At 61.7% G+C, this 27,973-nt stretch overlaps 1 protein-coding gene across 4 annotated transcripts in view; it reads left to right on the top strand.

The window, feature by feature from the left end:
* The first annotated feature begins 4,993 nt into the window (after positions 1-4,993).
* ADAMTSL2 (ADAMTS like 2) overlaps positions 4,994-27,973 on the top strand; it is a 34,785-nt gene continuing 11,805 nt past the window's right edge. Inside the window, exons 1-12 of one of the 4 annotated variants that reach the window (XM_037007775.2) lie at positions 4,994-5,284; positions 6,871-6,961; positions 7,436-7,578; positions 8,377-8,452; positions 9,593-9,695; positions 10,177-10,322; positions 10,444-10,567; positions 12,929-13,009; positions 15,308-15,483; positions 20,520-20,868; positions 22,157-22,529; positions 27,476-27,573. In XM_037007775.2, the coding sequence (XP_036863670.2) occupies positions 6,872-6,961; positions 7,436-7,578; positions 8,377-8,452; positions 9,593-9,695; positions 10,177-10,322; positions 10,444-10,567; positions 12,929-13,009; positions 15,308-15,483; positions 20,520-20,868; positions 22,157-22,529; positions 27,476-27,573 (1,759 nt within the window). In that variant the 5' untranslated portion in view covers positions 4,994-5,284; position 6,871. Of the gene's footprint in view, positions 5,285-5,701; positions 5,823-6,870; positions 6,962-7,435; positions 7,579-8,376; positions 8,453-9,592; positions 9,696-10,176; positions 10,323-10,443; positions 10,568-12,928; positions 13,010-15,307; positions 15,484-20,519; positions 20,869-22,156; positions 22,530-27,475; positions 27,574-27,973 lie in introns of those variants that run through there. The other 3 variants (XM_017662374.3, XM_017662373.3, XM_037007776.2) reach the window with 3 other exon arrangements.

Genomic DNA, 27,973 nt, shown 5'->3' with positions numbered 1-27,973 from the left:
CTCACATGCAGACATTTATTTCGTGCCGGCCATGAGCGGGGCCCTGTGCCGAGCTCTCTTCCTTCTTTGTCCTGTTAGGTCCTGTCAGCAGGGGGTGGGGGTGGATGCCTCTGTCCAGCCCATTTTATAGTGAGGAGATGGAGGCCCAGGGAGGAGTGGACACTGGCTGCTGCCACAGGTGCCCCTGCAGAGTGAGCTGTCTCAGAACTGCTCTGCCTACCCCCCCAGCCTGCACGGCATCCCTCCTCTGCCCAGCAGATGGCGCCAGTCCCAATGGGACCCTAGGGGGCTGGTCCCCATGGGTTGGCCTGGGGGAGGGAGCAGACCTGCATGGCCTCCCTTCCCTCCCCGCTTGTCCCAGAGCAGGCCGGTTTTATAGAGGTGCTGAAATGCCTGGAATGCCACATAGCTCCGCCTCCCGGACAGCTGCCTGTCTGCCCTGCCCCCCCGGGGAGCTGGGCCAGCCACTGCTCCTCCAGGTTTCAAACCCCCGACCCCTGCTCTGGTCATCCCAGAGCTCAGTGGCCCTGGTGCCTCAGCTTTCCGTGGAGTGGCCCGCTGAGGCGTCCCTGCACCTGGTGGGAGGGGGCTGAGCTTTAGTGCTCCCCATCTTCTCCCTCGGGGTCCCCAGCCTGGACTGCCATCCAGGCCTCTGCTCTGAGCACACGTCCTGTGTGCCACGGGGCTTCTGAGAGCCCTCAAGGGAATGGCTGAAAATTAGCAGCTGGAGCCACTCTGGCTTCTGCGCACCTGCCAGGGGAGCCCAGCCCAGGGCTCTGCCCCTTCCTAGCTCGGGGGCTTTGCATGATGCTCTTTGTCCCTGTGGGCCTCAGTGTCCTCGTCTTCAAAACGGAGCTCCGTTCCCCTGCCTCACGGGTTGCTGTGAGCCCTGGGGAGTGTTCAGAGCTCCGGGTGGTGCTGGCCCCCAGGAAACAGCCCGAGTGTCTGTTCAGTAAAACCAGTCAAGAGTGAACTTGCAGCACTGGTGGGAGCTCTCATCCTCCCAAAGCTGGGCCTCATCACCCACCCCCGGGGGACCCGGGGGCTCACGGCGGGGTGGGACTGACCCAGGCTCGCCTGCTTTGCACAGCCATGCCATTGCCTGTGCCCCGTCATGGGCTGCTGAGTGCTGCCAGGCCCTGAACCTGTGTCCTCGGGGTGCAGAGGAGAGAATAAGGCCTAGGGAGGTGGGCCACGTGGCAGGAGAGGGGCTGGTGGCCACCGGTCTGGCCCGGGAGCCGTATGGGGCACAGGCTCTTCTTCGCGGGCTGTCGCAGGTTTGCTCGAGGACGCCGACCTCTGCCATCCCTGATGGAGCTCTCCCGAATGGCCTGGCTCACCTGGACTGCCTGGCCAGGCTGTGAAACCCAGGACCCCCGGGCAGACCCAGCTCCCACTGGCCCTGGCGCGGGAGAAGAAAGCTGGGCAGGGAGCTCGTGGGGTGGTGTCAGCTGCTGGGGCCACCTTCTGGGGCCTGGCCCCTTCTGGTCCTGGCTGGCCCCTTCCAAGCTGGCTGGTAGGTCCTTGGTGGCCAGTCCCTGCCATTGGGAGGTGCCCAGGGTGCCCCAGGCCCTGGGTGGGGAGCACAGAGGAGGGCAGGCAGGGCATCGGGGGAGAGGGTAGGACCGGGTCAGCCTCCAGGCCGTGCGCCAGGGCTGAGGATCACCTTGCACAGGCTCTGCCTGAGCTAGCTGTCCGTGTAGGCTGTGCTCCGGACACTTCACTGCACAGGACAGGGCCTGCTCCCAGCGAGATGTCCAATCTCTGGGACTCCCAAACTGACTGTCCATGACCCACTTGGGTCCCCCATCCCTCTCCTCCCGGCCTGCTTCATCACGGTCTGCCTAGTTTCCCATGCCCTCTCCTACTTCCCATAGAAATGTGCCAGCTTTCTTGTTTGCCAGCTCCTCCCCAGACACCCAGAAAGCTCTGTTGGAAAGATAATCTCCCCAAAAACAGTGTCCCAGCTGGGGCGCCGTGGGTGGCGATGTGCAGGGGCAGGGGGTGGGGCCGCCTCATGTGGCAAAGGCCTACGGGGAGCTCTGCCCGGGGGCAGTGGATGCCTCCCCCTCGCCCCCACAGGACACAGAGGCCCCAGCACGAGGAGCCACCAGACGAATCCACCCCTTCATTTACTGAGCATCTACTGTGCGCTGTGCTGAGGGTGCAGCAGGAAGCAGAGCGCCCCTGCTCTGTGGGCTCCTGACCACAGGCTGGAAGGCGGTTCCCACCCAATGCTAGAAACCAAAACAAAGTGCTGGGGTGCCTGGCAGGCCTCCTGGGGGTGGCGAGCATGTCTTCATGGGTGCACAAAAAGTGGAACAGGGGTCAAGATGGGGGCGTGGGATTATTTCTCTCAGTGGCTCTCCAGGGAGCCCTGGACCCAGTGTCAGTTACAGACGGGATGGGGCCGAGAGGCCAAGCCTCTGCTGGTAGTTTTTGGGGCTCAGTGCAGAATGCAGGCCCCTTGTCCACAGAGCAGGACAGAGCCTTTTCCTTCCCTCCATGGCCTCTCCTGGTGGTATTTTTATCTGCTGTTCCATGTCATGGCCTTTGGGCATGAGGATACTCCTGGGTGAATGCCCACCCTCACAAGTGCCCAGGACCCCTTCCCCAGACTCAGTCTGACCTCAGGTCCCCCGGGCAGAGGGCAGCGGCTGTGCTGGGGGTACTGGGTGGCCAAGAACCTGTCCTGGGAGGTGGAGGGAGGGGGCTGTGTTCGAGCCAGGGTACCAAGCCCTGACGGGTGCCCCATTTCCCCACTGGACGTGGCTTTCAGAACTTCAGTTCAACAGTGACATGGTTAAGGCTCAGCACAGTGGCGGCACAGGGTCAGCCCCAGCTGGGTCCCTTCTGAGTGTGACCTGTGCCTCTGCTCGGCTGCTTGTAGAGCAGCGGCCCCAGAGGCTCCTCGGGCAGTTTGAGTTCCTGCCACGGAAGCCTGGCCAGGACCCTGGGAGGGGGCGTCCGGGGCACCTAAGGCCTGCCCTCCCAGGAGCCTACTCTGAGCAGCTCTCCAGGGCTGGCGGTGGCTGCAACCTCAGCACACGGTGAGACCCTCAGGCGGCGCTTCCTGTCTGTGCTTTATTCTGTACCCCCCCAAAATTCCTAGGGTCGTCAGGGCCCCCAGAGGCCTTCCCTGTCTCTTGGGGTCTCCCCCAACCCTCCGACCGGGGGATCAGGCAGTATCCGCAGCTCCCTGGGGGTCTGGAGTCTGGGGGCTCACTGGTGCCACTCTGGGGAGCCCTGGCAGGCTCCTGGAAGGAGAGGGTGGGGCAGGGGGAAGGCTTGGCAGGCCCAGGGTCACACACCTGCAGGAGGTCACAGAGCCAGAGGTGTGGCAGGTCTGTCCCCTAAGAACTGGGGATGGTTTGTGTCAGCTGGTTGTGGGGTCCCTCCCAAGGGAACCTGTCAGTCACCCTGGGACATGCTGGTCTGGAGCCAAACCCTGGGAAGGCTCGGGACTGTGCCAGGGGGTGCCCGGCCCCGGTGCTCGGCAGGGGTAGCAGACGGCAGCAAGGCTACCCAGAGTGAGCTCTATGGTGTGTCTGTGAGGGGCTGGTGCGTGCGTGCATGTGTGCGTGAGCGTGCAACAGCGCTGCCAACAGGTTCCATGGTGTCTGCGCTTCAGCATACCGACCACAGGGGGCAGTGTGGACCTGGGTCCGAGTCCTGGTTCCAGGGAACATCACAGTGGGCTGGTGGGGAAGTGCAAGGCATCAGGTTGTTTTCTGAGGGTCCTGGGGAGGGGCACATGTGTGAGAACCCGGAGGAGAGGAGGGGATCAGTAAGAGCACTGGGGGTCCTGGTGTGCTTCTCAGATGTGTGACATTGGGTGATACTCAGGAGTCTCGGAGCCTCAGTCTCCCCATCTGTATAGTGGGGACCCCAGAGGCACCGGCTTCGCAGCTCTTGGCACGTGGGAAGATCTCAGTTTGGTAGCATTGCTGTTTTCACTGTTATTGCTCCTTCCCAGGCATTCCTTTGATGGCCAGACACAAGGCAGAACTTTGCCAGGGGTGGGATAATTCTCAGCTGCCCAAGGGGGCACCTGAAGGAGCTCCCCACAGTCCCCTCCAGCAGGGAGGACGGAGGCGGGAGGAGGGTTTTCCAGGTGCCGCTGTGGGCCTACCACAGCTGTGGTGCAGAGGCAGGGGGATGGATGAACTGGCTCTGCTTCCACACCCATGGTTTGGAGGTGCCTCTTTGTTCCAGGAGGGTGGGCCCCGGGGGCCTGACAGCCTTGCTTCTGATACAGCTGGCAGAGTCCGGGGTCTGCTGGGCTCCTGGGGGTGGAGTGTGAGCTGCTTGCCCCCTGCTCTGCCCCACGCTCTGACTCAGCAGGCACACGGGCCTGGAGTCCCACGCCTGGCCTGCCAGGGGCTGCCCATCTGGCCTGGGCCCAGCCAGGCAGCTGTGCCCTGCCAAGCTGGTGTTGAACATCTGCACAGGGTTCCCCACACCTCTTCTGCCCACTGGCTCTGGCCACTCTGGGTGTCTGGTCAGCAGGCCGTGGGCACTTGTGGTGCTTCCCCAGAGGCCCTGTGTGAGCCCCCCTCACCCCAACCATCTGCGTATACGGCCTCAGCTTCTCAGGAGAACCTCTGAGGCTGTGTGGGCGAGCTCAGAGCACCTCCCGCCCCGGACCTCGCACTTCCCATCTGTAAAGTGGAGCCATCAGGCTGGACGCCGCCTATGTCTGGGACTGTTCTGGGCAGCATCAGACACAGGGCTCCGTCTGGAGGCAGCCGTCAGACAGGCTGTGCTGGGGCTCAGCTTTGCCACCAACCTCCCCTGTGACCCCAGGCTCGCCGCTGCTCTGTCTGGATACCCCGACACACACAGTCCGGAGCTCTGGACCCAGGAAGGCGGCCTCCCTGCTCCTGGGCGGCCGCCGCAGCAGCAGTCAGCAGGCAGCTGGGCCGGCCTGGCCGCGCTCCAGAGGCGCGGAGCGGGTTAAAGTGTGCGCCAGGCCGGCCGGCGGCGGGCGGGGGAGCAGCCTGGTGGGAAGTGTGAGTTCCTCCCTGTCTGCCTGACAGCTATAAAGGCGGCCGCGCCGCCGAGCCGCCACTGGGCTGCACACCTCCCCGGGAACCCCCTCTCGTGGGCGCTCTTTGAAGTGGAGGCGGGCGGCGGCAAGGGGAGGAGGGAGGGAGGGAGAGAGGCAGGCAGCGCGCACGGCTCGCTGCACCCCAGCCTCCCCCCGCGCCGCGCACCTGGCGCCGCCTGCCCGCCGCGGCTCGGCCCCTTTCTCCAGGAGGACAACCTGCTGACCCCAGGCCAGGTAGGCCACCTGGACGCGTGCCGCTCCCCACTGCAGCCCTGCCCGGGGCGCCCCAGCCCCCCTGGGGGGCCATTATGCATCAGGAGGAGGGCTCCTGGGGAGGGTCCTGACCCGCAGCACCCAGCCTCAGGCGCCTGAAGTTCTCCTGTGCACGGCGAGCCTCTCCTACCGGCCTGGCTGGTGGCTGTTTTTGGACCCCAGGGAGGGATGGATCCCACGTGAGCGGAGCCTGGCCTGCAGCCAGCAGCGTCTGGGAGACTTAATGAAAACCAAGTGTGAGGCCGGCCCAGCACCTGTCCTCGGTCCTGTAGGCAGGAGCCGGGCACCTACGAGCCAATAGCGCTGCCGAGGAGGGCCGCGCACGTGTGAGGCTGCGGGGCGGGGCGGGGAGCGGGGGCCTTGGGGGCGGGGCGCGGCGGGCCTGGAGGCGGCGGGCGGACAGCCGGCGAGAGCGGGTCCCGGGGGCGCAGCTCCTGCGTATCTGCAGGTGCTTCGGCTGCACGGACGTGAACATCGGATGGAGGAGAGGGCGGGGCAGGTTTGGAGAAGGCTGCAGGGGGGGTTCTTTCCCTGGAGTTAGCCAGAGGCGTCCCCGAATTTGTTCTGGGGGCTAGTTGGCCACCTTGCTCTGTGGCTTCGGGTGAGCTGGCCTCCCTCTCTGGGTTCCAGGCTCTAGGGGGACAGCCTTGGTGTTTTCCGAAACTGTTTCTCTCACGTGGTGGCAAGCGACACTCAGGACCTGAGACAAACCCTGAATAGAGGCCACTAAAGACCCCCATTCCTCCCTTCAAGGGGGCAGGGGTGCACACCAAGGGAGGAGATGGGGGTGTGCTGAGGGCCCAGGAGGCTGGAGGTGCCCCCTGATTTGACCCGTGACAGGGAGGTCACGTAATGTTTGGGGCTGAGGCCCCGGGCTGCTTGCACTCCACACTCCAGGGGCATAAGCTGCTCGTCTGCCCTTGGGAGGGAGGGGGACAGACCCCCAGCCTCTGCCTGCTTGAGATCCAGAGGGCCCTGGGCCCGGCCCCTCCAGGGGCAGGGGGACGCTGTGGGCAGGGCGGGGAAGGGCCTGGCGAATCCCTCTGGCTGCCCCGCACAGCTGATGGGAGGGTCATCCTCCCACGTGGCCAGCAAGGGCTGAGCAGGTAAAAATCCCCAAAGATGCTCTCGCTCAGGCCAGCTGTGTCGGCCAAGGTGGTGGCTCTCTGGGTTCTGGTCCTGGGCTCCTTCATCCTGCGGGTGCACCTAGGCCTGCAGCCTCCTCAGCTGTCTGTGGTTTTCAGCATAGGCATTCTCCAGCTATTCAGAGGCAAATGTGGCACATGTTCACATAGGCCCTTGGATTGGGGGTGGCACAGGGTTAGCTCGCACACCATTACCCTTCTGTCTCAAGCCCATGGCAGGCATCTGTAATCACTCACCGAGCCCTTCCAACAAGGCTGCTGGGCAGCCATTAGCTACCGATCTCAGATAACCTCTGGGCCTCAGCACTGGGTGGGCCCCAAGGGCTCTTCCCTGAAGTAGACCCTGGTCAGCTGACAGAGGAGCTGGCCTGGCCTGGTGGTGACAGTGGCCTTGCTTCCTAGGATGGACAGCAGACGGTGGCTTTCACACTGGGCCTGGTCCCTGATGGCTATGGCACTTGGGGCTGGGGGCACAGCATCCACCGGGGCCACGGTGAGTGGGGAATGTGGTCCCTTGCCCAGCTGGGCTGATGGTGAGGGGCTGTGGGGAGTGTGCGCAGCAGTCACAGGACACGTTCCCAGAGCTCTTCAGCTCCCAGGAAAGTGTGTTACGAGCCCATCAACCTAGTCCCTGACCGGGCGCTCTGGCAGGCTGGGGGCTCAGAAGGCTGAGTGCTTCCCCTACGAGGAGGTCTGGAACGAGGTGGTGGAGAGAAGGTCAGGAGGAGACAGGGGCCCAGAGCTTGCCAGGCAGCCAGGATGCTCCGGATCCCTGCATCAGGAGAACCCAGAGCCCAGCATCCTGGGAGTTCCCCCTGAGACCATCCCTGCCCCCGGCAGAGCTGAGCCCCGGCTGCCAAGGGACCAGCTGGCTTACCGGTGGGCTGTGTCCTCTGCCTGGACACAGGATGGTAGGCCTGCCCACTGGGGCTCCAGCCTTCCTCTCCCTGTGGGCTGTCTTACCCAGGACAACAGCCCAACGTCCAACAGCCTGGAAGGGGATGCCGACGCCACGGCCTACTGGTGGGGTGAGTGGACCAAGTGGACGGCGTGTTCCCGCAGCTGTGGGGCTGGGGTAATGTCCCAGGAGCGGCACTGTCTGCAGCAGAGGTATGGGGCTGGGCACGTGGCCCATGGGCTGGCACAAGGGTTGTCATCCCGGACAGGAAAGGGAGATCTGGGAGGTGGGAGGTGGTGGGTGGGGGTCTCAGGCTGTGGGGGGGTCTCAGTTTGAGGCAGTGCTGGTCTGGTGACTGACTCACCCTTCCCCGTGGCTTACAGGCAGGGGTGTTCTGGGGTTCATCTTGCTGGGGCCAGCCCTTTCATGTGAGGCAGGATCCGTTCCTAGGGCCATTCCATGAGGGGTGAGGCCCGTCCTGGCCTTCTCTTCTGAAGACCTACGTTGAATAAACACAGGACCTGGATTCAAATCTTGCCTCTGCCTCTTCTTAGCTGTGTGAGCTTGGGCAAGTCACTTAACCTCTCTGAGCACCAGTTTCCTCATCTGTGCAGGCGGGATCATGTTAGAGCCCATCTGCCATTTCTGAGACTACGAGGCACCATGTGTATATGCCCTTTAGCACAGGGCTCAGAGCATGCAAATGCCATTGTTATGGTTAATTCTGTGCACTGAGGCTCTGAGCTATGTGCTGGGGAGACAGGGATGAATTGGACACAGCCCCTCCCTTGGGCAAGACTGGGTGATGCCATCAAACCAGTGAACACCTGAAAGGTGGGAAGTGCCTCAGTGGGGCAGCAGGCATGAGTGGGGAGGAAGGACCTCTTGGTCAGAGGAGTCAGGGGAGGCTTCGGGGTTCAGCCCAGAGGCCATCCAGCGCAGGGGCAGGGCTGGGAAGGGCCTGTTGCTCGGGGCTCCCAGCCATGGCTCAGAGTCCTCATACCCCTCAGGAGGATGTCTGTCATGGGCGCTGGGAACAGGACCTGCGCGGGCACGTCCAAGCGGTACCAGCTCTGCAGAGTGCAGGTGAGGCCTGCCCCCTCCCCTCCTTGGGCAGGTTTCAGGGTGTGTGCTGTGGCCCCTGGGCCCTCTGGACAGCCCCTTCCATCAGGTCCAAGGGAAGCACAGTGAGCGGCCCTGTGCCCGGATCCCCCTTCCCGCATCAAATCCAGCCTCTCCCGCCTGCCACATCCCATGGCCACAGGCAGTGATGAGCTTGGAGTGTGGCCTCCAGGTTTCGGTTCTCTGGCCAAGACCCCCTTTACTCACAAGTCCTGCACCTGGTGCTGGCTGGGAGGCTGACAATTGCCAGGCATCCCTGTCCCCAAAGGGTCCCACTGCAGCCCAGCTCCATGTGCCCTTGTGCTCACCTCTGCCCTCGGGCACCCGTTAACCACGTGCAGGCAGCAGTGGCTGGGCTGGGCAGGAGGCAGACCCTGGCTTGGCCTCCTGGCAGCTCTCAGTGGGGCCACAGCCTGATCCCAAGCTCTGGGGCTGGGGCGGACAGATGGCGAGTGGTTGGGCCTCTGTGTGTATTCCCATGACCCAGCGTCCTTGTGTGTCTGCATTTTCACACGTGCAGGGAGTTGGGCCTGAAGGGCGGCAAGCGGCCGCAGCTTCCGTGTGGCATCACCAGCCAGCTGCCCTCGGGGATGCTCCTGGGCTCCTGAGGGCCCGCCTCTCGAGTCAGGTCCCGACCCTAGCATGGCCGGCTGGGCCCTGCACAGGCCTCCCCCAGGCCCTGGGGGCTCCTCTGCTGAGGCCAAGCCCACCTCCAGTCAGTGTGCCATGTTCCAGGCACTGTGGCTCCAGCCGTGGGCAGGCAGACAGGCCCCGCCCGAGGACATGGGCTGAGTGGGCAGCCAGCACAGCCGAGGCTGGTGTTGCTTCCCTGCCGGGCGGCAGGCAGGCAAAAGTTCCCCGTGCACATGAGCCAGGCAGTGTGGGCGGCTGAGGGGTGGCAGCTGCCCTTTGGCCTGTCCTCGTTTCTTCCAGAGAGCAAGGGAGAGTGGGAGACGGAGGGAACCAGAGGCCACTGCAGGCCCTCGGCCCTCGGCCCTGGCACAGCCATCCTGGCTGCAGCCATGTTGTGCTCAGCCTGGACAAAAATGCCTTTGTCGGCTGAGTCCCTGCTGAGGCCTCCCCACCGGTCCTCTCACCTCCCAGGAGTGCCCGCCGGATGGCAGGAGCTTCCGCGAGGAGCAGTGCACCTCCTTCAACTCCCACATGTACCACGGGCGCACGCACCGGTGGAAGCCCCTGTACCCTGGTACCGTGGCCCTGGCCCTCCAGTGGGATGGCAGTGGGGCCACCCTTCCACATCTGAGGGCTCACCTGCTGGGGGCAATGGGAGGAGGGGACTGTCCTTGGCCAGTGGGTGGCAGGTGGGGAAACTGAGGCCCAGGGGAGGGGCCTTGTTTCAGGTCACAATTAGTTCAGGCAGCATCATTAATGAGTTGGCCTCTCCCACTCACAGGATAATTTTTGGGGTGCCTGGCAGTTCAGGGCCACTGGTAGAGAGGAACTGCCCCACCCACAAGGACACAGAGGCTGGAACCCAAAGAGCCTGGGCCGGGCCCGACCACCTGCATCCTGGTTCTTTCTGTCACTGAGACCCTGGGCACGTCCCTTCTATCCTCCAGGCCCTGGTTTCTCCATCTGTGCAATGGGGGGCCGGGTGTGCTGACTCCATGGGAGGAAGGGGGAAGACCCTGCGTCCAGCCCCACCCTGAGAGCCTCTGTGCCCCCAGATGACTACGTCCACATCTCCAGCAAGCCGTGCGACCTGCACTGCACCACCTTGGATGGCCAGCGGCAGCTCATGGTCCCTGCCCGCGACGGCACGTCCTGCAAGCTCACCGACCTGCGCGGGGTTTGCGTGTCTGGAAAATGTGAGGTTGTTAAACATTGTAGCACAAGTACCACTGGTCTCATCACGCTGACCGCCCACCTGTCCACCCGTGGCGGTGGCAGCCCTGGCGCCCTCCCAGCAGCCCTCTCCACCTCCCTTCCTGCAGCCCATCGGCTGTGACGGGGTGCTGTTCTCCACCCACACGCTGGACAAGTGTGGCGTCTGCCAGGGGGATGGTAGCAGCTGCACCCACGTGACGGGCAACTACCGCAAGGGCAACACACACCTCGGTAAGAGCCGCTGCTCCAGGCGGGCTCCCAGGTGTGACGTGGCTCCAGCCTGCTGAGACCTCCAGCCTCCTTCCCACTTGGCCCTCCACTGGGCCCAGGTGGGCTGGGCAGGGGCCCTGGAAGGCCCCGTTTGGCTGTGAATAAGGAGCAGCTCTGGGCACTGGAGGCCTCAGCATGCACATGGCTTGGGGATTATGCTGATCTTCGCCGCAGCCTGCAGGGAGTGTAAAGGCCACACTTAAAAGGGGAAACTTTGGCTCAAGTCTCATTCTCAAGCTGATGTGAGAATTGAGTCTGGGCATGCAGATCCTGTGCTCCCAGACCTGAGTTTTGGGGGGTCAAAGGGGCACAGAGGCTCCTGCCAGAGCCAGGCTGACACCAGCATGGAGCCAGCCCCCTCTTCCCTGGGCAGTGGTGTCACTTTTCACAGCCATGTCCATGTGGGCCTGGGGGTGGGCAGGGGGTCTGGGCACGTGAGAGGACTTGGTACTTTTGGGAGGATGTCACTTATGGCACTCGGTGTCGGGTACATTTCCGGGTCTTGGTAAATGCTTGTGGAGTCAGCCTGTGTCATTGCGGCCACCAGACTGGGGAAGCAGGGCAGCTTGAAGCCCACTCAGCATGGGGATACTGAGGCCCAAGTGGAAACTGCCTGCCCGAGCTCCTCAAAGTGAGGCTGGCTGAGTCTGGAATAGAGCCAGCCCAGCAGAGCCACTGTGGACCAGGTTGACGGGGCTCCGGGTGAGTCCCAGAGGCGGGGGGACCTGCCTCCACCCGTACAGGTGGGGTGACTTCAGAGTCAGTGTTGGGACTTGGGCGTGGGACCAGGGATGGGCGTGCTGGATGGAGCAGGGCAGGGTAAGGACAGGAGGGGGCGTCTCCAAAGGAGGGAGGGCCCAGGGCAGAGCGGCTGGGTGGGGATCTGAAGACCACATGGTGGGCACAGAGGGCACCGGCTGCTTTCTTTGGAGGCCTGCCAGATCCTGGGGCATGGAGGCTGCAGAGCCAGTGTTTAGGTTGTGCATCTCTTTCTGAACACCTACTACGTGCCCAGCATCTCCAGCTACTATAAGGCTCAACAGACAAGGGTCATGCCTCCTGGGATCCCGGCTTGGGGACCACTGGCTGACTCTTCAGCGTTCCCCGCCAATTCCACCAAGGGTTCCCCAAGCACCGAGCCCCTCTGGCACAAGTTAACTGCTCCATGCTTCACGGCATCTCTGCAAGGCATACTGCCACAGTGGCCAGTTTGCAGGCGCAGATGCAGGTGGAGAGAGGCGAGGAAACTACTTTCAGTTCACACAGCAAGAAGTGGCAGAGCTGTCTGAACCCAGACAGCTGGGTTCCTGGGTCTGGGATCCGGGGCTCTGACCCCCACACTTCCCTGAAAAGGGGTGCATGCTCACCATGGTGAGGGCCTGCAGTGTATGAGGGCTGCTGATTAGATGCTGAGGAATCTTGTGAGCTAGTTGCTAATTTAGAAGTGAACATGTATAAACCCTGTTTAAATAAATGATACTTAAACAGTCATTAGTTGTTGACCTCTATGGCTACAGAAATTGTGGAAATACTTTATTTAACAGCAGGTGAGCTACTGTGCGCCTCTTCCTAACTTTGCCCCGGCCTACATTGTGCTGGGAGCTTGAAATCGGCCACCACGGGAGTGTTTAAGCCACGGACACTGGCCAGTACTGCACAACAGAGGTGGCTGTTGAGCCAGCAGCACCCTGCTGGCCAGGAGGGATGAGATCAGGGTCTTCAGGATCCTTCAGGGACCTCCGGCTGGAGGAGCGGTGCGGGACTGGCTTCTGGGTGCACAGCAGCAGCTCACTGGGCACGCAGGCGCGTGGCGGCGCCGCCACAGCTTGCTCCTCACGCGGGAGCCCATGGTGTGAGCACACCACTGCCCCCTGCAAACCTGCTGTGTGGGCTCTCCCAGCATTGCTGTGTGCAGATGGGGAAACTGAGGCCTGAGGGCTCCAGTGACCTTCTCAGGGCCACCTTGGTGGTAGGTGGCAGAGCAGGGCCCAAGTCATTTGGCTCCAGCAGATTTAAGGTCTGTGTGGCCTGCAGTGTCCCTTGGGAGGGACTGGCACAGGCACGAAATGTGTCACCCACAGCCTTGCTATGAAAGGCTCATGGCACCCAGGCTAACTTAGGCTCATGCCTGGAGGGCGGCCCAGTCCTCGGACTTGCCTCTTGGCCTGGATGTAGCTGTTGAGGGTGGGGTTGCTCTCAGGCAGCACCCCTCCCCAACCAGGAGGGCAGGAGGGTGGTGACCACCATCCACAGCTGCCTTTCCAGTTGCCAGGTGGTGCCCACAGCTGGGCCTGCTGCTCACTGTCATCTGATCTCCCCCAGGTTACTCTCTGGTGACCCACATCCCGGCCGGTGCCCGAGACATCCAGATTGTGGAACGGAAGAAGTCTGCCGATGTCCTGGGTACGTGGCGGGGGCCGGGCGGTTGGCTCACACGGCCTTTCGCAGTCTTACATGGGGCAATGTGTATGGGTGTGGAAGTGGAACTTGATCCTGGATGCCTTCCTGTGGGAGCAGACATCCCCCAAAAGCCAGAACTCGACCTAGGTGTTGGGGGGTGTCCTAGGGAAGCCACCTCACCCTATGCATGGAAGGACCTGTGCTCAGAACTGCTTCATATGGAGGGGTCTTGATGTCAGGAAGTGTGAGTTCCCCATCCCTGAAAAGCCTGGCACAGGCGAAGGTTGGAGGTGCTGGGGGTGGGAGCCCAGCCAGCTGGGGGCCAGGAGTGGGACCGAGCAGTGAGGGAGAGGAAGCAGGTGGCCAGTCTGAGCCTGGGAGGGAGAGGGTGCCAGGTCACTTGAACGGGGGAGAATGCTCAAGCTGCTGTGCTCGCCCCGCTCGGCCTCTGGAGGGAAGCTGGGCCTCGCAGGGCCCCCCCATCGTGGCTGAGGCAGTGAGGCCCGCAGCTGGCGGTCTCTCGAGAGGCTCCCTGTGTGGGTGGAGGGCTGGCCAGTCAACATGCCTTGTCTGCACTGCCAGGGGCTGGCCTGAGGCCCTTTGGCTGAGGTGGGCGGGGACTGACACCTGTGAGCAGATGTGCTGGGCCTTGCTGGGTGTGGGGCAGGCCAGGGACCCAGGCAGGGAAGGTGTCCCACGCCTGGTGTACCTCCATTGTCTCGGCAGCCTTGCGAGAGCCCGGGCTGGCAGGGGGAACCCACCTTTCTGAGAGGATGTGTAGGTGGGGCTTGCTGACTGTCCTCACCATGAACGCCTGCCTGGGCTTGCAGTGCTTGTGGCTTTGGGGTCAGCACCGCAGCCCCCGGGCTCCAGCCCCCTGCCCCAGCAGGTCTGCACGAGCCAGGCCTCTGCCAGGCCACTTGCTCTGCTGCTCACTGCGATCGGGGTAAGGTCAGGAGGCACCACGTTCTCAGAGCGGCTGCAAAGTCCTCATTCTCAAAGCGGCAGTGGAAACACCACGGGCCTGGAGCACTGGGAAAGCCACAGGAAGTTACCGTTGTGGGGAACACAGGTCCGGATGCAGGCTGGGGATTTAACCCTTCACACGTACCTGGAAGCTGGGCTGAGACAGCTGGCCCCGCATGTGCCCCACCACCCATGGCTCGGCCTCGGGTTCACGTTGTTTTTGACGTTACTGCATTGAGGGCGTTTGTCCAACAGATGCGTCCTGGTTGCCGCATCTGCCTGATAATAAATTAATCGCCAGCCGCCTCTGCTCGCATTGCATCAGGAGCTTTGGACGCGGAGCGCTCCCCTCCCTCCGGCCGGTTCCAGGAACGGGCTCTGAGGACGCCCACTGGAAGGCGCACTGTCCCAAGTGTGGAGCCACCTTCCTGCTCTGTCCTCTGGGCCCTGAGGCCCTGAGCCCTCCTGTCAGCACCCACAGCCCCAGGTGGCCATGCCGGCACTGGGCGGGCAGGGGATGGGCTGCTGGCAGCTGCATGCATGGCCCGCTCCTGGGTGTCCCAGGCTGGAGGCAGGCCCTGGGAGTGGCCCTGCCACTGAGGTCTGCTTGGCGTGTCCACCTGCACCCCGCCTCAGAGAGGGGGGTGCTGAGAATGTGTCCAGGATGCTCAGCCATGCCTGGGAGAAGGGATGAAGTGGGAGCAGAATGTCACGGCCCCCGGGGACAGCAAGGAGCTGGTCAGCTTAGGTGGACCAGATGGCCTGCTAGGGCGGCTGGGATAGCACTCGGGGCCAGCCAGGCCAGGGCTGCAGCATGCTCAGTGTGAGCCCTGAAGGGACGCTGAGGTCCCCTCTCCGTGTGTGGTCCCTCCCCAAGGTGGGAAGCTGGGGGTGGGGGCTCGCCTCGAGTCACGGGGTGACTGCAGCTCAGCCAGGCAGGTGGGTCAGCCCCACCTGGCTAACGCCTCTTGTCCAGTGTGTGTGCTTCCGCAGGTGCTGACCCTTCTGGTCCAGACCCAGCCACTTAGTCCTGGTGCTGCTCATCACCTCGCAGCCCAGCCTCTTCAGAGGAGGCCAGAATGACAGACCAGTGGGCCCCTCGTCGTCTAGACATGCACTTATTTACTTGAGGCTGATGGGAAAGTACATTCACGGCCCTCGGCTTTCACTGGCCGGCATGTCTGACTCCCCCACGATGTGGAGCTTCCTGTCTTTGGGTTATTAGGGGACAGCCTTGGGGACAGGCTGGCCACAGCTCCCTGAGCATGTGATGCTGGCCTCCCTGCCTCCCTCTCCCATCCCCCCAGCCTGTGTGACGCTGGCCTGGCTCTTTAGCTCTTGCAGATGAGGATGGCTTCTATTTCTTCAATGGTAACTTCAAGGTGGACAGCCCCAAGAACTTCAACATCGCCGGCACGGTGGTCAAGTACCGGCGGCCCATGGACATCTATGAGACGGGCATCGAGTACATCGTGGCGCAAGGGCCCACCAACCAGGGCCTGAACGTCATGGTGAGTGTGCGTTGGGGTTCAGGGCAGCAGGGATGGTGGGGGGCCCCACAGTGCACATGTACCCAGCAGGCTCTGTGCTCAGCTTTGGGTGGGTCTGTCTGTCCCCTGGTGTGCAGCTCTTCAGGACCTGCACAGGGGCCAAGGAACAGGGGCTGGATGGGGGTGCAGGGAGGCAGGCCCCCTCCCAGCCCTCCCTGCCCTTGGTGATCAGGTCAGTTTCCCTACCAGGATGGAGACTCCTTTCCTGCTGCTCAAATGACCAGGTGGCCGTCTCAGCCTGCAGTCTAATGGGCCTCTTGCTGTGTCTCCTGGTGGAAGTGTCCCTTTTGGGGAGTCAGGACCTCTAAGACCCACGGACCCTAGAGCCCCAGGGAGGTCCCTGGGACTAGTAGCCATGGCTGTTTCCACATCTTGGTTCCCAGATCCTTGCAGTCTACCCAATAGGGACACAGCCCCCTGTTATGGTGACTGATTTAGGATGTGCATTGCATCAGGGGGGATGCTGAGGCCCTGTCCTCTTGGGGTACTGCTGCCTCTAGGCTACATCTTGGCTCCCCCTTCCATCATTCTGTGCGGCTGGCAGTTTCTGGGCAGTGCAGCGAGCACCAGGTCCAGTGGCTCTTCGAGCCAGGTGGCCGCTGTGGCACCTCCTTTGCTGGGAGTGTGTCCCTTTGTCCGAGGCAGTGCTGTGTGGGGCCCTGTCTCAGTGGATCATGCTCTGTGAGCCCTTGGGCTTGGGGACTGGCTGAGGCCCTGGGGCAGGAAGGGCAGCCTTATATTCAGGATAAGATGAATCACTTTCCCTTCTAGGATAGAAGGGGTCTAATGTAGTCATCTTGCCGTCCAATAATGGATGGTCCCCTGCAGGGGCCAAGCTGTGTCCCTTCCCCAGCTTGGTGCTGACTCTGGAAGGCCGGGCTTCCGGTCAGTGGAATCAGCGAGGGCAGCCTCGGTGAGTGAGAACTGAGGCTCTTGGGCCTGTGCCCAGCTTCCACCCCTGCCACCAGCCTATTCCAACATGTACCCACTGTGCCATCAGCAGGGTGACCACTGTCAGAGGCAGGCCAACATCAGCTGGGAAAACCATCCCGTTACCTGGTCGCGCAGTGCCCCTCCTGGGGGAAGTCCCCTGGCCTGGCCTGCACTGACAGGTGATGCAAAGCCCTTCCCGCTTTATGTCTGCTCCAGAGATCCGCCCACATCTCTCCCCCTAACTTCAAATCTTTTCCAGTCAGGACCCTGACCAACCAGTCCAGTCATTCGCTCTGCCCACGAATCAGTGTATATTCTCACCCCGGGCCACTCCACTTCCCGTACAAATCAGATGGTCATGTCTCACGCGCTGCCTAAGGCCCACCCGGAGGATGTCCCCCCATGCGATTTTTCAGGGCCACCTCTGAATGGGGCCTTAGTGAAGCAGATCTCATCTCAGCTTGCACACCCACATCTCTGGATCAAGTTCGGCCATTCTTGTCCTCTGTGACTTGGCCACAAGGGTCCCTCATGTGGCCATGATCTCTGAGCTAAGAGAGCTGCTGGTGCGAGGGTCCTGGGTGAGAGGGGTTCCGTCTGCCAGCAGCTTTTGGCCCTCTGGCCCTGATTGTGCCTAACCCTGGATGTGACACTTCCATCTTATGAGAGATCGCTGCTGGGCCCTCCCAACCATGTATCAGTGGAGTTGACAGGCCTCATGTTATCATATGCAGCTCTGGCTGCGTGGGTTACTCGGTGACCTGTGGTCAAAGGGTTCCATCTCCAGTAGGGCTTGGTAGCATGTCTGCTGGGTCTTACAGCCCAAGAGGCAGGGACCTGCTGCAGGGCCTGCTTTCCTCAGGACCCCTCTCCGAGCTGGCAGCCTTTTATGGTACCCACAATATGAATTAGACCAATACTCCCAGATGTGGGATACGCTGTACCCTAAATCTGCTTCCCGATGCAACATGACAATTTGCCCTTTATGTTCAAGGGGATGTCCTGGCATGCCTGAGACTAGGGGGCCCTGAAATTCTCACTTGCCGGGGGCCAGTGAATCTTCATAGGATCTGTTCTCCGATCCTCTGGAATGAATATGCTTCACCAAGCCTCACGTGCCACCTTCCACTTATCTGGTCTGATGAACGTGATGTTATCAATCTGGAGGATGGTGGAATGTTCCGTAGAACAGTCCAGCCCCTTGGTACTGTGTTATAACAGGGTGGCAGCCCTGGGTCAAAACTGTAAGTGTGACTGTTGTCTATCCCATGTGAATGAAAGCTGTCTCTGCCTCCTCCCCAGCAGGGACAGAAAACAACATCTTTGCCAGCGGTGAGCGTGTGGCCACGTCCACCTGCTCTAGGGAAGTCCCACATCCTTCCAGGGCTGCATGGGGGCTACTGCTCTGTTGAGTCAGTAGTTCCCTGCCATCTTCCTGGACGTGTCTTGTTTTTATAGGGGCCAGACTGTTGAGTTAAATGGGGGATATGACGGAGTCACCAGCCCGCATCCTTTAGGTCACTAAGAGTGGTACTAATCTGTGTTTGCCCCCAGGATGCAACGTTGGCTTTGATTTACTCCTGATGGGGTCGGTGGTCAGGTTCACAGGCTTCCACTTCGCTTTCCCCACTAGGGCGGCCCTTACCCCGCAGGCCACAGAGTCGGTGTGAGGGTTCTGAGCTTGGGGGCAGGCAAGCCTTGGAGCCAGAGGACACACTTGGCACCAGACCCGGGCCATGATTGGGCGCCCCTATGTGGCCCCCATGCTCTTGCGAGAACAGGGGGTGATGGTGATGCTTTGGGTCCCTGATTATCAATGTCGCCTTGGACCCTGGTTCCAGAATGTCTACCCATTTCTCCAGTGAGTGATTGACCAAGTAAATGGCTGGGGGGCAAGTGGGGGAGCCATCCCCACGTAGGCTTGCTGGTGGCTCCTTCTTCCTGGGGACCTGGCCGACCATCATTCTGTGGATTCTGGGTCTGAAAACTGGTCCAGGAAGTCATGCAGGGATTGTGACTTTACAAAGTAGCCACCCTCTACTCTCTGTTCACTCACCCTTGGTACCTTTGATTTTGCACATGGAGAAGCACCTTTTCTGGGCCCATGTATTTGACTCCATGGAGTCTGTAGCCACAGGTCTCTGTGGTTCAGGCCTCCTGGCTGCCACATCAACCCTGTTGCTTGGGCCCCCATGTTTGTGGTGGGGGGTCTGGTTCTGTAATAGTGTCTCCTGCCATCAGCCTTGCCCCTGGGACCCCCGCCCCTGCCCCTTTGAGGGGTACTGGTGCCTGCTCACCACCGCCTCTCCTATCACTCTGGGAACGAAGTGTCCCCCAGGACCTCCTGCAGGAAAGTCACCCAGAGGGTCTTTTTCTCCATTGTCTGCCATAGCCGTAACCCTTTGCTTACTTGACCTCAGTTCCTCAAACCTCCTGGAACCGTCCTGACGGCACGTCAGCGCACCCTCCCTGTGAGCCTCATCCTTTAAAATGAGCCGGTGCTTCCGCTCGGAGCAGCCCCCTCGTGGGGTCTCAGCTTCCCTGCGTCCCATCCAGTCCTCTGAGTGGATTCCGGTCCCACGGTTCTCCTGGCCTTCTGCCGGCTCCCATTGGCTGGCCCTGCAGGCCCACCGTGTATTGCCCCTTATCCCCTGGGCTCCCCTTACTGGGTGAGGATGGGACTTACCTTGGGTCAGGGCCTGACGGCCAGGAGAGGAGGTGGGGCAAAGTCCTGATGGAGGCCTGCGGGGTCTGGAAGTCAAAGGTCTCCCCACTGACGCCAGGCCAGGGACACATGCTTGCCTTGACAGGGACAAATTGCCACTTTTCAGGCCTGGAAGATTTGGGGGATTTCACATTTTCAAGCATATTAACTCAGATACCCACAGCCTGTCTCAGGCACTCTCCTCTGTCCCGACTGTGGGCAGGACACAGAAGCCAACCTCTGGTACCCTGTCCTCTGTTCTCCCACCTGCTTTGCCCCTGGCTGGAAGGCACAGAGTGTCTTTATGTATTATAAGGAGGCCCTCTGCTTGGTCTTACACCCGCAATTAGGTGGTGACATTGCCATTTTCCCGGGGCACAGCATCCTGGGGCCCTTCATCCTTCCTTAACGCCCACCCCGCCCTAGCCAGCTCTCGAACACTTGAGACACGGCACCCACCGGCATGTTTTCTTCTACTGGTGCCCCATCCCAGTTCGCCACTGGAGGGGTCTTACTGCTCCATGCACCCCAGGGTGGGCTGGCACTGCCCCTGCTGACAGGTGAGCCTGCCCCAGACTCCCGTTTGAGAGCCTGCTTGTGCTTCTTCTTGCCCCACCTCCTCTCCTGACCGTCGGGCCCTGACCCAGGGTAAGTCCCATCCTCACCCAGTCAGGGGAGCCCAGGGGTAAGGGGCAATACACGGTGGGCCTGCAGGGCCAGCCAATGGGAGCCGGCAGAAGGCCAGGAGAACCGTGGGACTGGAACCCGCACCACTGACTCATGTTGGAGTCCCCTCAAAGGGCCCTGAGGACCCTCGGGGAGGGGGAGAGGGCAGGCAGAGGAGGAGCTGGGCTGGGGTTCTGCCTCAGCCCACCCGAGGGGGAGCTCTGCAGCCCGGATGGCCCTGGGGCCCCGCACCTCGGTACTCCCCCTCGACGCAGGGTGTCTGGGTGAGAGTGCAACGTTATTGCTTAGGATTTCAGGGACAGGGTAAGAGAATGCAGGCTGGATTTTAGCTGGCTTTGTAACTTCTAAGACAATCTTTGCCCATGAATCCTTTACTGCCTGTACTGGGGTGGACGGCTCCCTAGGCACCCTCGGGTGTGCCCAGTTCACCAGTCTTTGGACACGGGCTACCCCTGCAGCCAGGCGTAGCTGTGGTCAAGGCACTGTTACGGGTGAGTACCTGGGGAAGATGCAGCTCTGGGCCCCAGCAGGGATGCTCCTGGCATTGGGGACAAGAGTGTGTCTGTCCTATGGGGGCTTGTGGGTGATTGACGGGCCTCAGCAGCCCCTCCAGGCTTGCAGGGAAGGGGCTGGAGTGAGCAAGGGGCGGGGTCCCACTTCTTCTTCTCCCCAGGTGTGGAACCAGAATGGCAAAAGCCCCTCCATCACCTTTGAGTACACGCTGCTGCAGCCGCCACACGCCCACCGCCTCCAGCCGGTCTACTACAGCCTCTCTGAGGCCGCCTCTGAGAGCGCCGAGAGCCAGGAGCTGGGCAGGGCCGGCCTGCTGGGCCTCCTTCAGCACAACGGTTCCCTCTATGGCCAGACCTCCTCGGAGCAGCTGGGCCTGGACAGCCGGCTCTTTGGCCCCCTGCGCCCGGGGATCGAGCCGAGTCTGGGCAAGGGCCAGGAAACCAACGAGGTGTGCGAGCAGGCCAGCGGCGGGGCCTGCGAGGGACACCCCAGGGGCAAGGGCTTCCTAGGTAACCAGGGGGCCTTCTGGGGGTGCGACCTGGGGTGTGGGGCTGGCCGCTTGTGGGCTTACAAGGGCAGATGTGGTGCTAGGCTGACGGCGTGTGCCCCTTTGCGTGCATTCTTTGAGGGGGTGGGGTTGCTCCTCTTTGACAGACGTGCAGAGCAGACTAAGCCTTAGGGAGAGTGAGGACTTGTCCCCAACAGAGTTTTCTACCGTGGAGCAGCTGGGGGTCAAATGCACGGTGGTCTGACTCCATGGCCCGCGCCCTCGCTCATTCGGTGGAGGCGGGCAGGCAGACAGGCAGGCAGGCAGCAGGGGCAGGTGTGTCAAGGGCTCTAGAAAGGAATATTAGGTAGTCGAGGGGCACAGGAGCCCCTGACCTGTGGGCTTGGGAACAAGTAAGGTGGCAGGATGAGGGTGTGGGAGAGGGCTGGGGGTGAGAGAGGGCCAATAGGGATGGCCTGGCGAGGCAGGCTCCAGGGGCAGATGTAGGGGTGGGTCAGGGACTCGGAGAGGCCTGCTGGCCATGTGACTGAGCTCCTGAGGACCATCGGGGGGTCTGGGCATCACACTTGCTGAGGGACGGAGGGTGGAAGAGGCCCCTCACCTACTTGGGGCAAGTTTCCAAGGACCTAGGAGTCTTCAAGTAGAAGACACTTCGGAAGTCGTGTTAGCTCCCTGGGGCTGTAGTAACAGCACCACAAACGGGGGGCTTAAAACAACAGATCTGTGTTCTCGCCCAGTTCTGGGCCCAGAGTCCGAACTCGGCACCCAAGGGGCTGTGCTCCCTCTGGGGGCTCTGTCGGGAGGGTCTTCCCGTTTTACGCAGCTTCTGGTGGCTTCAGGCACCCTTGGCCTGTGGCTGCATCTCTGGCATCTGCCTGTGCGCTCGCACTCTGTCTCCGTGTCTGCGTGTCTCCTCCCCTTCTTACAAGGACGGCAGGCACTGCATGCAGGGGTGCACCTTGAAGCCACGACGGTCTCATCTCTAGATCCTTAACTACATCTACAAAGATCCTATTTCCAAATAAGCTTCATTCTGAGGTTCAGGGCAGACATGAATTTTGGGGGAACCCTATTCAACCCACTGCAGAGGTCAAGCAGATTCCCCTACAAGGGATTGTCCAGGCCGGCTGGCACGCGCCTGCTTGGTGGCCCATGTCATCTCAGAAACCTGCCTGTGGGAGCTTCCTGGTCCAGATCTTTGCTGCCAGCCCCACCGCCCCCACCCCCTGGCAGCTCTTGTCCCTGACACAAGGAAGCGATTGAGGTCAAGCCGCCTGTCTCCCTCACAGACGGCAATGCCACCGGGATAACTCTCGGAGGGGACGAGGATGACCAAGAGGCCGATGCCCGTTTCACCTCTCAGGAGCTCCTCTCGGCCAACGCCATCTCTGGCCAGCTCCTGGCTGCAGGCTCGGACTCCAAGGAGCCCCCCCTCAATGCGACCGGCAATAGCATCTTTGCACAGGGCTCCCCCAGGAGCTCCCTGTCCGAGAGCCTCTACGTGGACTTCGAGGAAAGGGAGGGAGCCGGTGCTTACTTGCTCAATGGGTCCTACCTGGAGCTGAGCAGTGACAGAGTGGCCAACACCTCCTCAGAGGCCCCCTTCCCCAACGCCAGTGCCAGCCTCCCCAGCTCCGCCGGGAACAGGACTCACAGGGCCAGGTAGGAGGCGCTTCCCCTGCCTGTCCCAGGGCTGCAGGAGTGCGGCTGGGGGAGTGAGGCCTCCCCACAGGGGTCTGGCTGGGAAGGGCTGGGGACACAGAGGTAAGCAGGAAAGAGCCATCCCTGCCCTAGGTCCACCGCCCTCACCCCATGCAGGCTGGGCCCAGGGGTTGAGGCCCTGTGCCTAGTGACCACCCGTGGGACTGAGGCAGGAGGGCAGGAGGTGGCTAACGGTTCCGAGTGCTTGTGAGCCAGGCTCTGGGCCAGGCCCTGCACACAGGCAAAAACAGTCACTCATCACAACCGCCATTAGGTGAGGGACGGTCACATGGGCTCAGAGGGGGCCAGCAACACCCTCAGGGCCCCAGAGCCCGGAGGCTTGGGGCCCCAGCTTCTCCATCTGGACAGCCACTACACGTTATGTCTGTAGGGCATGAGGCAGGCGTCCAGTCCGCCCCCTGAATGTGGACTGGCTCAGCAGCACCCTTTACTGCAGGTCAGAGAGGAAATCGGGGAAGGCCCAGTGGGACCTCAGCCAGGGCCTAGACCGCAGACTTGGCATCAGCAACAGGGCCTTCTGCTGTGGAGGCCAGAGCCGCCTCTGGGATGCACTGTGTGGGAGTCTGCTTGGGCCAGGCCCCCAGAGCCAAGAACATACCTGGGGACACCGGGGCAGGCACAGCTGGGGTCACCTGGGCAGGCACGGCTGGGGTCACCTGGGCAGGCACAGCTGGGGACATCTGGGCAGTCACAGCTGGGGTCACGGCAGGCACAGCTGGGGTCACCTGGGCAATCACAGCTGGGGACACCTGGGCAGGCATGGCTGGAGTCACCTGGTCAGGCACGGCTGGGGTCACCTGGGCAGGCACGGCTGGGTCACCTGGGCAGTCACAGCTAGGGTCACCTGGGCAGGCACGGCTGGGGACACCTGAGCAGTCATGGTTGGGGTCACCTGGGCAGTCATGGGGACACCTGGGGATCATGGCTGGGGACATCTGGACAGTTAAAGCTGGGGACACCTGGAGAGGCCTGAGGCCAGGAGCCTCTGGGTCAGGGCCAGCCACCATCACTACTAGAGGACAGTCCCTGGTGACAAGCCCCTGGGCTGACAGCAGCCACCCGGGAGCACCCTGCTCTGCTTTCCAGAAGCTCACAGGGCAGCAAGGCTGGTTTAAACAGACCAAACCAGGCCCGGCAGCCACTGGGGGTGGGTGGGGATGGGAGGCAGGAATGGGCCGCTGAGTTTTGCTTTGTCTTGTTCCTTGAGGACCCACACAGACCCCTTGGCTCTGGATGGGAACCCGAGCCGGGGCTGAGAGCGCAGGGCTGGGGTCCTCAGGGGCTCTGGACTGCATCTGATGAGACACTTGGGGTCCCCTCCTGAGGTGATGTGGCTGGGGGTGACCTCGCCCTTCCCTAGGGGCCAGAAGCAGTGCAGCGGGCCCCCAAACTGCAGGAGGGTGCCTGCCCCTTTCTCGAGCTGTTCCCCGAGGCCCTGGCTCCGGTGGGCTGCCCTGCAGGGGGCTCATGGGTACAGCGGGGGCCCTTCTGACAAGCTCTGGGTGGCTGTCTCTGCATGTGTGGATAGAGCAGGCCCATTGGGCCATCCATTCATGGGACCCGGCCCCAGAAGCCGGGACGGAGTGGGGCTTGTGGGGGCTGGAAGGAGGTGACAGGCTTTGCTTCAGGGTACAAGGTCACATCCCAGAGGGGGCTTCGTGGACGAAGCCCTGAGTCCCAGAATCAGCCAGCACTTGTTGTGCAATCGGGCCCCTTCCCGAGGTTGGGCCTGGCCTTCGTATGGTCACCCTGACTCTTCTGCCCACCGGGCTGCCCAGAGGACCCCATTCTATCCTGTACTCAAAGTGCTCCCGAGGTCTCTAAAGAGAAGCCATCAGCAATACTTTGAGCCTCTTGTGGGGCCCCAGCTCCCATTACTAGGTGCTGAGGGAGGCCAGCTGTCTGGCGGTCAGGTCCCTCTCTGGGTGGGTTTGTCAGGTGGCATAGTGGCTCAGCTGTTTACTTGGCTTCCTTCATGGAAAACGCTGGTGTTGGGAAGCCAGGATGGAGCCTCAGAGATGTGGGTGGCCATCCCACCCCTGTCCACCACTTCCCACGTGACTCGGGCATGTCTCCGGCCTGCTCTGGGCCTCAGTTTCCCCATGCCTAAGGGGGAGCTTGTCAGAGGACCCCTCAGGGCCCGCCCACAAGCATTCACGGATCCCACACCAGGCCGTGGCGTAAAATCACGGGTCCTTAAGCCACATTTTGAAGAACGCCTCCAGCTCCGTCCCGGCTGAATCGTAGCCCATGGGCCCTGGCTCTCCAGTGCCTCTGCCCGTTGGCGGCAGGAATCCACACGATTGATTGTCAGCGCTCACAGCCCCCCACATGGCAAGATGGGGGCCACTCTCCCTCAGCCATCAGCAATGGGTGCCGCCTGGCAGAGAGCTGAGATAAAGGGCTGAGGGGGCCACAGGGAACCCCCTGGGCAAAACGGCCTCGCCTGGTGAGCTGTCCCAACACAGGAAGTCTGCTGGAGAGAGCGTGAAATCAAAGGCGCAGCCCAGAAAGGAAAGGTTATTTTCGTCTTCTCAGAACAGCCTCAGACAATCAGGGGAGGCCCCGGTGGCCAGACGCAGACACTGGGAGCAAACGTCTCAGACACAGGGACTCAGGGTCCCTTGCCCAGCCTCAAGAGGGAGAAAAGCGAAGAGAATTTTCTGGTTCATTTGTAAACAAGCACAGACGCTGCAGAGACTCTCCATCCCTGCTTGTGCAAACCCGGGTGTCCCGGAGCCTGGGCGCTGTCCCTATGGGGCAGCAGTCCCCACGCTCCCATCTGCAAGGGGCACCACCTTCCTCCCAGATGGAGGCGGGGGGAGGGGGAGGGCTGCTGGTTCAACCTGTCCTGGGTGTTTATCTCATTGGGGTGCTACTTCCAGAACAGAACCCACTGAGGGTTGCATTGTTGTGCAAATATATACAGGTTTTTTTCAAGAGTTACACGTGCTGTGTGGGACATGTGCTGGTGTAAGAGTGTAGGGTAGGCAGTCCCTCCAGAAATACCTTTTGTGCTTAAAATCCGTGGGCATGTTTTGAAGTGGGGCTGCTCTCGCATCAAGAGTGAGTCACGCTGCCTGCTGGCTGCAGGGGTGCGTAATTACGTAAAGATGGCGCAGCCTCTCCGTGGGTGGGGTGCTGGGGCATGGGTTGGATCCTTCCTTCTAGTTTTGTGCTTGGGGAGAATTTAAGGCTGTTGAAAGGAGGGGGGGGGCCCACTCAGCGCAATCCACTGTTTTCCAAATTGAGCGTTAGGCAGTGCACTTCCAGATTCTTCCTCCCCAAAGGCATTGCCCAAGGACCCTGGGTGCTGCCTCAGGTTTCCAGGGGTGCTTTGTTCTGGGATGACTGGGTCTTGGGTGGTTGGGGGACCCAATTAAAGGTTTTCTCTGGCCTTTAAGGAGAAAGGATGGGGGACCTTCCCTTTCCCTTCTGAACCAGTGATAGGACAGGCTCTTGGTTGTAAAGCCACCAGGTGAGGGGCCCCAGTCCCTTTGAACAGCTCTGAAACTCACCACCAGCTCACTGCCTTCCCTGCTTCCCTCCCTTGCTTGCTTCTCCCAGTCTGCTCTCCTCTGTCCCCACTCCCTGGCTTTATGTGGTCCCATCAGTAAATTCATCACTTAGGACTGCGGGTAGATTGTTCCCTGTTTCTCAGATGTGCTGTGCCTTCGGGCCAACACTCGTGCAAACGTGAAATTTGAGAGCAGCCCTTGTCCACTAGTGGAATTCCAGAAGTTGGAAGACTGACCAACAGTGGCCTTCCCATTGGATCCGCACCCGTGTCTCTGTCACAGGATTGACTGGGAAACTTTTAGAATGTGTGCCTGGCACCCTCAGCTAGCCCATCGTCACCACCGGAGTGACGGTAGGGCTCACAGCGAGGATCTGTGAAAGGGTGTTGGCTCAGGTGGTGGTCATGCAGCCCCTCTGGGCCCCACGGGGAGTCGGGTGGGGCTTGGGGCTTGCTGCAGTGTCTGGAGTAAGAGGGCATGGAGGCCTGTGGGATATGCTGTCAGCCAGGCCAGGCACCCGTCCCCTTCTCTGGCTCTGGGGCCACAGGACTCATGGGCCACATTCACGTGCAGGCAGGCAGCACTGCAGAGCAGATGTGCCCCCGCCCCCCCCCACCCTGCTTCCCTTCCCTGCTGAGTCTGAGACCAAAACAAGCCTGCATATTGGACACTGAGGTGGGGCCCCAGCACACCGACTGGTTCAAAGAAGCAAACAGTCCTAACAATAGTTGGCTTCGGCTGCCCGAGTTCAGGCCAAGAATCATAGCTGGTGGCTGGCGGGCACCCAGCGTGCCTCTCCGCTGCACAGCAGCCCTCGCAGACCTGGGCAGAGGCGTCTGGAGGGGACGCAGCCACGCCCCCGTCTGCAGCCGAGCTTTTCTATTTTTGATAATTGGAGGCTGAATGGTTAGTGGCCCCATTCAAGCAGAATCCCAGCTGAGGGGGGCCGCAGAAGAGAGTTCTGGCACATTCTCAGCACTTCTGAGGTCCTCTCGGACTTGCCTGTGCTCAGTGGTAGCAACGGAAGCCTGCGTGTGCGGAGGGAGGGATTAGATGTTGGCCAGCCCCGGGCTCTTCAGCCACCCACACACGCGAAGGAGCTCTGACAGCCGCAGCCCAGCGTGCTGGCAGCCGAGTCCCGGAGCCAGGGAAACGCGAACATGTGCTCCGTCCTGAGCTGTGCCTGCCCATGGGGGCTCCCTCCCCTGCTCCGCTCTAGACGGGGGTGCCCTGACTGTGTCGGGAGGGTTAGAGCCGGGGGCTGAGCACAGGTACGCTGTCGGTGGGAGCACACCGTCCCCCGGAAGCTCACCGGGAGTGCATGGCGAGCGCCCCGGTTTCTCACCCTGCTCTCTGCTCTGCTTCCAGGAGCAGGCCCAAGGCGCGGAAGCAAGGCTTGAGTCCAGCGGACATGTACCGGTGGAAGCTCTCATCCCACGAGCCCTGCAGCGCCACGTGCACCACAGGTACTGGACGGCCGCCAAGGGCAGCGCCTGCCGAGCGCTCCTCCACTCTGGCGCAGGCTGGGCTGCGGGTGGCTGCAGCCCCAGACGTCTGCAGGGTGCTTGTCTAGGGCCGGCCTGAGCAGGACGCAGTGTGACGTGGCCTGGCTCTCGGTGTCCTCATGCTCACAGCTGCTGGACCGCGGTGAGGCCAGCCTCTGGGGCTACATGGCCCCCCCACATGCACCCTTGTCTGCTGTTCTTCATATCATGTCTTGTTAGAGCAAATGTTCTTTCAGCTAAAAGTGAGAAATCTCAAGTGGTGAGGATCTGACTTCTGTTTACAGCAACATAGGAGGGAGGAAATAGACCCTGAGATCTACAGTGGAGGGAATGGGTCAGATTCCAGGACCTTGTCAAGGCA

This window comes from Manis javanica, chromosome 2, assembly GCF_040802235.1.
Source record: "Manis javanica isolate MJ-LG chromosome 2, MJ_LKY, whole genome shotgun sequence".
NCBI classification, from domain to species: Eukaryota; Metazoa; Chordata; class Mammalia; order Pholidota; family Manidae; genus Manis; species Manis javanica.
The sequence above is the reverse complement of the archived record's forward strand: the minus strand, read 5'-3'. Positions and strand labels throughout refer to the sequence as shown.